The sequence below is a fragment of the Xenopus laevis genome, chromosome 1L, assembly GCF_017654675.1.
Source record: "Xenopus laevis strain J_2021 chromosome 1L, Xenopus_laevis_v10.1, whole genome shotgun sequence".
Classification (NCBI taxonomy): Eukaryota; Metazoa; Chordata; class Amphibia; order Anura; family Pipidae; genus Xenopus; species Xenopus laevis.
In genome coordinates this window covers 122615507-122627133 of record NC_054371.1, presented here as the reverse complement: position 1 = coordinate 122627133, position 11627 = coordinate 122615507, and the positions used below count along the sequence as shown (strand labels likewise).

Genomic DNA, 11627 nt, shown 5'->3' with positions numbered 1-11627 from the left:
ATGTTTCAGAATGAATTTTTATATCAAATCAGCTTGTTAAGCAGACATTAACTGCAGAGTAAAGGTGTTGCTAAGCATCAGCCTAAACACAATGAATATGGAGCAATTCACCCAGACAGCAATTCGGTTTGGAATGCAAATGGCTGTTCTATTTCCAAAATGAGACAGACAGTCCTTTATTGCATATTCCATGGAAAAGCAGCAAATGGCCAACATTATTACTGCAAATTAAAGTTGTTTTGTATAGCACAGGAAGAGGTTTTATATTTGGAACTGGAGAATTAATGACGAAAAAATGCTTTTGGGAGAAAAAAAAGTTGCCATGTGTTTAATTCAATGTAAGTAAAATAGAAGTTCTGTTTCTTTAACCCTATGACATTAGTTGCACAAGTATTGCCAGATGGAATCTAGTTGTGCAAATAAATTAACACATATTAAAGGAAACATGCTTTTTCATCTTAAAGCATAAAATGAGATATGGTGCATTAGAAGATGGCAGGTCACAGAAAATTATGTAGAGAATAGGGCATGAAAGAGATTAATTATGATGATAGGGAACATAGGGGAAAATGAGTGGGGAGAGATAGTAGAGCAAAACACTTTGATAGCTCACGGAGAGCAGGGGGATACTATCCACACATTCCTCCTAGTGTTCTATTACATCTTGAGTTGCATCCAGCTTTTCTCACACCCTCTTGGGCTCCAATTTCGCCTGCAAACAGACCCCTCGTTTTGGTACTGGAGGAGGCTTTAAATTCAGCATCCCGTGGATCTAATCATTACCTAACTGCTCTGCCGCACACATAGGGAGACTGAGAGAGAGAGAGAGGAAGAAACCTGACCCTTGGGCACAGCCATGCCTGCACTCCTGTCTTCTCTTCTAATCTTTGTTTTCCTGAAAATATCAGCTACCACTGGTAAGTATAGGGCAATGCCTTCTTTTAGTTCTTGGCTCCTCAGCCCCTAGCTCCAGTTCTGTTATCACTTCTGATACCAGTTCTCAACAGCAATATGCTGTCCAATGATGTGGGAGTCATAAGAACCTCACCTGCTTTGCTTGAGGCCTTTTCATTGATTTTAGGGAATGGGGCAACTTGATGTAATGGAATCCATGCAGTCCCTAGGATTTTGTTTTTATGGAGTTTTCTATTTTAATACTTTTTATTTAAAAAGCTATGTAAATTGCAGAGGGAAAAAATGAATTTACTAGAATAAAAATATCAACAATAAGTAGGAATAAAATATCCAGTTATTATTATTATTATTATTATTACTACTACTAATAATAATAATAATAAAGGGGTAGTTTACCTATATATTTTAACTTTTACTATGATATAGACGGTGATGGTCTGAGACGGTTTGCAATTGGTCGTCCTTCTTTATTTTGCTCACCTCTGTTTAGAATTTTAGCAGCAATCTTGTTCCTAAGGTACATTTTACCCTAGCAAACAGGAGCATTTTGAACAAGAGCCTGAATAGAGAGATAAGTAATGAAAATTCATACTTTTGTACTTATAAATTAAATGTTCTAAACCTTGGGTGAACAGAAGCTGGAGGACTACAAATCTCAACATTATTTAGCTAATGTGTGCGCAAAAAACTTGTGTGCAAAATGTTATAAATACATTGAAATCTGTGCATAGTGCTGCAGTGTTGCATGTTGTATTGAATTTTAAACTAATTTGTGTGTAGTAAATCCATAAATTTTTACATTCACTAGTGTCACAACCTGACCTGTGTACATGCCCAGCAGTGTACAACTTACAGGGATTTGATGTAACATTTGATTTTTTGTTAAAGGAAGCTGGGACTTTGGAGGGCAAGGATAAAAGGCACCCTAAATTGGTCTTCCACCTTAACATATGTACACATTGGCATGTGTGAATCTGTTGACAAGCTGTAGAGAGATACCTACTCTTAATATGGGACTGGAATGTGGGCAACCCTGCAGATATTTTCAGTTAAACACATCTTGTTAAATGACTGTGCCATGCACAGGTACTACATTTGCAGTTCACCTACCACCTATCCAGTAGATTAGAACAGATTCTCTGTTAGTGGAATGAGTAATAGCAATTGCATTCCATATATGAATTGAAAGCACTCCTTGATCATGGTCACACACCGTGACGCTACACTGTAAAGAAATATGAGAGATGCATTAGTCTAAAGTCTCTGGTTTAGAGGTATTGCATCCGACTTGTAGGGTACAAGCACAACTCATTACTTACAGTATATACAAAACTATAGTGCTGGAGTCCTCTCCACTGTAACTTTCACACATACCTATTCCCTATTCCATTTGGACACATGAATGCGCAGTTCATGAATACCCACACTTCAGTGAATCTGTTATACAGCACATAAATGTCCAATAACCATAGGCATTCAATTATTTGCCAGGATGTAATATGTATAATGTAATAAATAGCCATGGCACCAGTGAATATACTTATACTGTGATGGATGTTGAATTCTTTGCATATTTTTGTGCAGCTATGTGTCTGAATAAAGCTGTAATGGATCAGCACTTGAGTCAAAATGCAGACAGTGGGTGCTCCTGATTAGACTGGTGCAGGTGTTTCTTCTATTTTATTTTTATAGCACTAAAATATTGCAAGCATGTTACAGATATTTTTATCACTCATATGAAATTCCATCCCCAGTGGAGTTAGTAAAGTACCCGTGCACACAAAATAGGGTCAGTTTCACTAGATTACACAAGAAAGAGAAGAGGTGCTACAGTGCCAGTGTAACTAGCGGTCCAAGTGCACCAGCCCTAGACCCTCAGATTTAGGGAGTGGCAATGGGACTATCGGGCACTCAAAGGAATCCGACAGGGCCAATGCAAATAAAGTTAAAATAATATTTATTTGTGTGTATATATATATATATATATATATATATATATATATATATATATATATAGTCTATCACAAAGCCGGCACTCTCGATAATTGGTTTCAAATGCCTGGGTGCAGTATCAAAAAATAAAATTTCTAATATGCAAGTAAGATCCGCACTCACAGGTCTTAAAAATATATAAAAGTTTAGCGTTAGCCTTTTGCAATAAAAACTTTTATATATTTTTAAGACCTGTGAGTGCGGATCTTACTTGCATATTAGAAATTTTATTTATACTTGCATATTATATATATATATATATATATATATATATGTATATATATATATATATACAGGGCTGTTTCTGGGTAAGGAGTGACCTAATAGTGATGTGCGGGTCGAGTTTTACACGACCCGCACCCAACCCGGACCCGACCTCCCTTGATCTGCGCCCACCCGCGCCCGACCCTCCCTGCCGATGACATCACAAAAGGGGAAGGGTGAGCAGTCGCGCGTCTATAAAACTGGTAGTCGGAAGCCGGCAGTGTAAGGTCGCGGCTGGGGAGAGCAGGCAGAAGAGCTCAATCCGGACCCACTCGGGACCCACAAATGGGTGAGCAAGGTCAATCCGGACCCTCCCGACCCACGGGTAAACCCACAGGTCCCATGGGTATGGGGCTGGCCCGCACATCACTACCACCTGAGGCTCCTTCAATGCCGCCCCCCTCAACCCCCACAGTGCACACCTTTCCTGCTTCGGAGGGGGTCCAAGAGGGCCACAACATTAATGTTCACGATAGAAGAGTCGAATTTGGCTCTTAAAGGTAACAGGAGCGGCTGGCCCCTGGTAACCTGAGTGGCTCTGCCATCTGTGGCAGTTGAACAGTTGTTAAAAATATATATACGTAGTTGGCCATCTTAAATATATTGCAATATATGGACAAATAATCCCTGTTTTGTTTAAAGGGTAAGGCATTTTTTAGTAGCAGTATGCACAAAATGTCTCTGTCTTAAATATATATTGATAATGGGTTGAGTGCAGAGGACCTCTTGTATTTGTCTATATATATATATATATATATATATATATATATATATATATATATATATATATATATATATATATATATACACATATATATATATACACACACACACACACACACACACTGCATGTATGTGTATATATATATATATATATATATATATATATATATATATATATATATATATATATATATATATATATATATATAAATAAATAAAACTTAGTAAGAGGACCAGCACTCCATGTCATTGTGAAATCAATGTATTTTTATTTTCGATGCATATCCAACGTTTCGGCCCACATTGGGGCCTTTCTCATCCTTGAGAAAGGCCCCAATGTGGGCCGAAACGTTGGATGCATTGAAAATAAAAATACATCAAGAGGTCCGAAACATGTTGTGCTATGCACCCTGAATAAAACCACTTTAAGAAATTGAACACAATTGCTCTCCAGTGAACCTTCATTTTCTACATGATATATGCATTCTGGAATTGGCAAAACCAGATCACTGTTGGATTGAGCATTTTATGACTCCAGAAACAGTTTGCAGCTTCAAATACCTTTCTACTTATACTTGGGTATTACAAATCTTGACCATTGCACCCAAAATCATTCCGGATCCGGTAAGAGTACTAAAGCTAGCCATATACAGACAGACCCACTTATTTGGCAAGGCTTTTTTGACTACCCCTGTGCTGGGCCAAATTGTGCTAATCCATTTTGGATCAAAGATCACTAAATGTATGGCCAGTTTAATCTTCCCGCATACTGTACAATACAGAATCTAATCTCAAATACTGTACAATACTGAATCTGATCTCTAAACAGAATGTACAATAAAAAATGTATAAAAAAAATAAAGTTGGTGAGGGAATGCTTTTGAGCAGCTTTTATTCTGGGAAGTGATCTAAAGTATTCATTATCTTAGGAATAAAGGTGGAATAGTTTAAAACCATGCATTGGTTTTGGTTAATCAGCCCATTTGTACTCAAAATTTAGCAGCTTAAGGCATGCTACACCAGATGGTCAAATACCTTTCTTTTGATGCTTCCCTTTTGATCATAATTAGAATGAGTAAAGAATCTACCATAATCGGAGGGAATTTATGTCAGTTTATAGGAGCTGCAACAGTTGTTATTGAAGAATTTTAATTTAAGAAGAACACATGCATCTACATCACTGAGTTAACACAATACACACAAGCACCTAGGAAAGTGGCAATGTAAATAAAATTAGCTGAAGCAGTTCTCTTATGTTACTGTGTTTTGTCTCCTCACGAGACATAGATTTCCAATCTCTCTAAGTTTATAGGGGTCCAAACAAAAGTAAAGTTAAGGTGAAACTGGAGGGTTAACACTTATTTGATTCTTTGGAACTTTAGCATACGACATTCTATATATATATATATATATATATATATATATATATATATAGATATATAACATTATTATGCGTGCCAAGATGAAATATGGGACTACAAAGGGAATTGTAAGGTATTACAATGCAATGTAACATTTCAAGGTGAACTCTAAACTTTGCATCATCAGGAAGGGAGGCAACAGTCCACCCAAAACACCCATAAGCATTGCACCCAACTGTATCCCAACAAATGGGGTAACTCCCACACCAAATATAGCCTGACATGATATCATAAATTTTATTTAACACAAATTGTGATTGTGAAGGCAAAGAGAATATTGAATGCAAAAGCACTAGCATATGCTAGTGGATGAAACCAGTTTTAACCTTCAGAAGGGCATTTGGAATGAGTGCTTACAGTGATTTTTGGCTTGTGCATCTTGCCTAGGTATAGCTTGAATACAAAACATATGTGCCAGCACTTTGAGGCATAACTATAGGCCAAAAAATATTCTTGTGCTCTTGGCTACCCACCCTCCTGCCCCTATCATCTTTCAGAACCAGGGAAGAAAAGTCTGGTGGAGCCACGGCCCCTTGGGCACCTCAGGTTCCGATGTGTAGGTACCCATCCTCCTTGATATTATTTCTAAAATAATATAAAACAATACCATATATCAAGAGTAATAATTGACCATAACATTGACTTTATCCACATTTTCCACAATGTAAATACACAAGAGAAATATGCTCCTAGACATATTAACTACCACGTCATCAAAGTAAATTAACAACATCCCTTGCTATACAGTTTTTACATTGGTTTACATATTATTCTTGATGCCTGACTGTATTTATTGCGACTCAAAAGCCTTGCACAAACAGATTTGGCATGTGTCAGTATTTCAGCTCGGTTCTCTGAGCCTTTGTCTCAACAAAACATTAACCAATAAATAAACCACTTTTTAAAAACACAAATCCTATCAATTCCAGTACCTTCTACAATATATAGGACGTCGACAATATAAGGAAAACACCTAAATGAATCCAAGAAACTAAACTGCAATTCAATTTAACACATGCTTTTAATTACCAATATTTTTATGGCATAAAAGGCATCTGAAAATGAACAGGAGAACTAACGAAATATAACATGACATTTTGAAAGCAGTTGAAAAGTTTGGTGCCTAAAGTGACAGACATTGTAAAATTATTTAATTTGTCAAGGGACACAGTGTAGAAAATAATAATGTACTCGCCAAACAAGGAACTGCATCAGCAAATAACAGATGGGCAAGAACAGGACTTCTGCCTGAAACATAAGGACCCAGTGGACAGCAAAATTCTGAAAAGATTCTATTATCTCTGCCCTACAGCTAGGTTTAGGAAAAAGCCAAAGGAAGCCTTAGGGCAAAATGATCCCATTGGATTCACTGGCTATACATTAGTTACTACACAATATGGTACTGTAACGCTAATCTGGGCTATCCACACCACAGCTAGTAAGCAGAGCATGGGTTACATTGGACTCTCCCTTCAGGATCCGGGCCTTCGCTATGTGGAAGCTTTCCCTATAAGGTGTAGTGCAACTAACACACCCAGGCTACTGTGCACACAAAACATACAAAATATTGGGCACCAGGAGGTTCTTATGGTGAAAACAAAGAAAACTGTTTATTAGTCAATTGACAATGTCCCCAGGTTTACTCATATCACAGTGAATCAGAAGAAAAGTGTGCAGGCACATCTCATGCAGTTTTACACGTGCTGACACTCCCTTAGGACAGACTTGGCAGGTATTCCCACTTCACCTCTGCGACATATTCCGGTAGTGGTCTCTGGATCAACCTCAGGGCAATCATTCGCTTCTGATTCCCTCTCAGCTGGGATCCCTATACTACAGGCATTATGGCTTGGGAGAGATACCTCCAATCTATCACTCCTGCGTTGGAGCTCAGAACTGCTCTTTTTAGCTCAACCCTGACTATCTTACACTCCTAGAGCGTACTAGTACATGGAGCTACACCTGCCACTTTCTATTCCTCATTCACTTTTTGCCTGGTCCCCCACTTGGACACATGCCTTTCTGGGCCTTGCCGCACCCAGGCACACCAAGCTGGATCACCATCCACAGGCCAAAGAGGAAAAGGCCACTCCTTACACACACTATAGTGCAGTGTGGCAGGAAGTTGTCATTACCTCTCTTGGCAAATCATTCTAAGAAAAAGGGGAGGGGCCTTAAAGCCATATATATGCAACACCTATGGGCCCCTACAGTACGGTTACTAGATTAGGTGACCCATCTGATGGGATATTTGAATATCCTTCAGAACTTAAGTGTATTTGAGTGACTTTGTAAAAAAGAAAAATCTAAATATCTAAAAAAAAGCTAAGTATATAATAGTGTCCCTTTATGGCCTGCTAGCTGACATGAACAGATTTCCAGTGGTTTCCTAGGTTCTGTTTCATATTACATGAAATTATTGTGGCTATCATACAGATTAACAATTACCTGTTTATGATTAGTACAGCACAAAGGCTGGGCCAAAAAAATTAAATGCAAAATTAAATGTCAAATACAGCTTTAAAATGTATACCTGTTCAAAGAACCTGCTCAGTTCCTTTATAGAAGACTCTCTGTATAGACCCTACCTGAAAGCAAGTATCAGGATAATATATGCTTTTAATATTCAGTTCAGAAGTTGCTTCCAGGTTAAGATCTCCATTGTCATTTTATTAGATCATTGCAGCTGGTTCTTTTAACCTACTCTTATTTCGGATCAGTTGCAAGCTATTGACGTTCATGTTCCATATGTTATATATTAGGTTTTATTAGACATTCCTATGGTTTAAAAAAATAAATAAATATATATAACTAATTTAGAGCTAATTGAAAGTAATTTAACTTTGCAGACATTACATCCAACTGCTTAATAACTGTCCAGCTATTTCAAAGGGACACTCCACCTATACACTTAAACAAATACAAATTTTGCCAAATGAAAGGAAATTAAATTTTAACTTATTGGTAGATTTTATGTCATTGCTACTGAAAAGCAGTCTGTGTACCTTGATATTTCTTCCTTGTTTGTCTTGAACCAAATCCTCCTGTCATGCTTAATAACAGGCACAAAACACGTTAGGCTTACTGTATGTATGTCCTAATAAAGTCTAACTTAATAATACTTGGGCTACTGCTTTACTAGTAGTGGGTCTCTTCCCATTTTGAATTTTCTGTATATTGTAAAAAGTTATCTCCCATACGGGTGAATTTACTAGAGGGCGAAGTGGCTAATGCTAGTAAATATTCGTAAATTCATAAATATTAGTAAATATTCGTGAATTCGCTAGCGAAGTGGTCCTACTCTAGCGCTACTATGCACCCTTACGCCAGACGAAGTTGCGCTCTGGCTAAGGGACGTAACTACGCTAATACACTAAGTTGCGGATATTCGTAAACGTTACCTCTTGCGCCAGACTTTACTTTGCCACCTCCTATGGCCATTGTGCTTTAACTGCACGCTGTATTCAAATGTGCCATTGCTAGAGTAACTTCGAACCGCTGATTGTAACATTGCTAGCGCAACTTCGCAAACGATCGGTAACTTGGGCGCAACTTCGGATCTTCTTGAATTTGCGCAGCCCTGGCGAATCTACACCTGGCGCAATTCCGAAGGTAAGTAGATTTGTCCCATAGACACCATTTTATCCAAATAATCCACATGGGCGCAACTTCGGATCTTCTTGAATTTGCGCAGCCCTGGGCGAATCTACACCTGGCGCAATTCCGAAGGTAAGTAGATTTGTCCCATAGACACCATTTTATCCAAATAATCCACATTTTTAAAATGATTTCCTTTTTCTCTGTAATAATAAAACAGAACTTTGTACTTGATCCTTATTGGAAGCAAAACCAAACTATTGGGGTTATTTAATGTTTACATGATTTTCTAGTAGACTTAAGGTATGAAGATCGAAATTACAGAAAAATCCATTATCTGGAAAACCCCAGGTCCTGAGCATTCTGGTTAACAGGTCCCATACCTGTACTGCGTTGGTGTTTTTTTCTGCTGAGGCACACAAGAATGATATTTTTTTTAATAAAATGGGAACCACAGATTGAAAGGCAGAACTAGTGTGTTGTTTACACTATGGCAGTGATCTATCAACAATCTAGCAATAAATAGCTTTTGTCAGTTGCTATTCAACAGCAAGAAACACAATTCTGTTTGGTAGAGTTATGGATAACATGTTTCATGCTTTTCTTGCTCTTCAAATAGCTCAGTATTGGTGCCTCTAATGCAGTAACAAAGAAAATTATATTCTGAATAACCGTTGGCAAAATAATATTTTCCTATATTCTCCTTCAAAAAAGGAAAAAAAAAAAAAGATTTTTTGCATCAACTAATTGCCTATATTTAGACTTTGCAGTTGTCACTTCATCTCTGAGAAGAGAAAATCTGCTTTGGCAGTCTTAACTTAATTTTTCCATTTCCTTTATCAATTTAGCTCAGCGTCTGTAGGTTACATACTCAAGGTGAACTCTTATCGTACATGTCAATGCCTCTTTGTATACATAAAGGTATCTGTTAACTTTGGCTGAGGCTAACTACTACTGCAAAGTCAATCATTTAAAATAACTGACAAATCCTTCTTAATTAACGGGGCCTAGCAGCATGATTTCATTGGAATCACCATGTGTGGTGTTTTACCTACCATTGCATTTATACGGCTTAATTTGCCCATTCATTTGCCAGTGGCCCTAATAATATTTATTTTCACAGTACAATATAGTATCAACGCAGAACAAATACTAACAATGCTAACTGTAAAGTTTTTTATAAACAAATTAAATAGCCCCAAAGAAGACGCCTGAGGGACTTCTCTGATAATATTCTCAGTTTATCCCACTCTGTAGTTCAGCCAAATTCTCTGTCCATGTATAAAGAGTATATAGTTCCCGCCCAAAATACCATCAACCCCTCTTTAAATACCTCTATTATTTTATGAATGTTTATATTACTCTTGGGCAGTCATCTGGGTAATATATCCAGTTTCAAAAAAATTTCAAATGGGTCTCAAAGAGGAACAATATATAATTAATCCTTATGGGAGACAGAACAATCCTGTTGGGTTGAATTAATGTCTGAAAGCTTTTTTTAGCAGACTGAAGATATGGAGATCTGAATTACGGAAAGTTCCCTTATCCAGAAAACCCCATTCTCAATAACAGGTCCTAGACCTGTACAAAATGTTTTTGGGGGCCTTAGTCAAAAATATATAGGGAAATGTGCACCTTCTATTGTAAAATAAAAGTATATTAGAAGCAGCAAAGGACTTCTGAGACAATATAGTATATGGCCACCAACAAAATGCTTTGACACAGGCAATTGAAATCTGAAGCAACTTGAAATTCTAACATTTTAGGAGGTTCTTTTTTTTATAGCTCACATGTTTTTATGAGTCATGTTATGCATAAGTGACATAACTAAGCACCATTTATAAATTATGACATCACAAAGCACTGTTTAGAAAAACATATTTTATGGGTTATTGATGTGCCTTGCGTATTCTAAATATATTTATATGTACACATGTAAACTGCCTATATATTTGTAGAATACACTGGGTAAAACCAAGGCCATAGTGCTTTTTGCACAGGATTGTTTACATACATATATATGCCATTTTTCAAACTCCTGGGTGTGTAAATAACAATTTGAGAGCTAAAGAACTTTCTAGTATTTAACAAACTTGAAAAGTAAACCAAATCATAACCATTTCTCAGGCTGGAACATTCATGGAGAGAACACATTTTTGTCAGAAATATCAAAGTTAAAAATGTCATTGCTTTATGAGGCCTGCCTTTAACTAGGATATTGTATTGTTAGTCTTTGCTATGCCACTCTGACTTGTTTTCCTCTGGGCAACCCATAGGTGCTTCTGAATGGACATCCTGGTTTAATGTTGACCATCCAGAGGGAGAAGGAGATTATGAGACTGTGGAAGCTGTTCGTTTCTATTACCCAGATCGTCTGTGCTCCAGACCTATCGCATTGGAAGCCAGGACAACTGAATGGATGGCTCCAGAGGATACAATGGAAGTGGTGCATTCCAGTCCAGAGAAGGGTTTTTGGTGCAGTAACAAAGAGCAAAAGGATGGGAATCTCTGCTCCAACTATCATGTGAGGTTTAAGTGCCCTCTTGGTATGTTACAATTGATCTAAAAATACTAAAAAGCCTTTCTTATTATAGCGATGAAAGCCATGTGTACATTCTATTGCTTCTGACTATACATGCGTATGGTACTCAATGCAGCCTGCAAATATGAGAGAGAGCATGTATTTGCGTCTATGTAATAAATCAGAAATGATTA

General features: G+C 37.4%; 1 protein-coding gene across 1 annotated transcript in view; it reads left to right on the top strand.

Annotated features, from left to right (window-relative positions):
* Positions 1–598: 598 nt before the first annotated feature.
* LOC108713419 (cartilage intermediate layer protein 2) overlaps positions 599–11627 on the top strand; it is a 29678-nt gene continuing 18649 nt past the window's right edge. Inside the window, exons 1-2 of the mRNA XM_018256893.2 lie at positions 599–917; positions 11189–11458. Coding sequence (XP_018112382.1) covers positions 857–917; positions 11189–11458 — 331 coding nt within the window. The 5' untranslated portion in view covers positions 599–856. The remainder of the gene's footprint in view (positions 918–11188; positions 11459–11627) is intronic.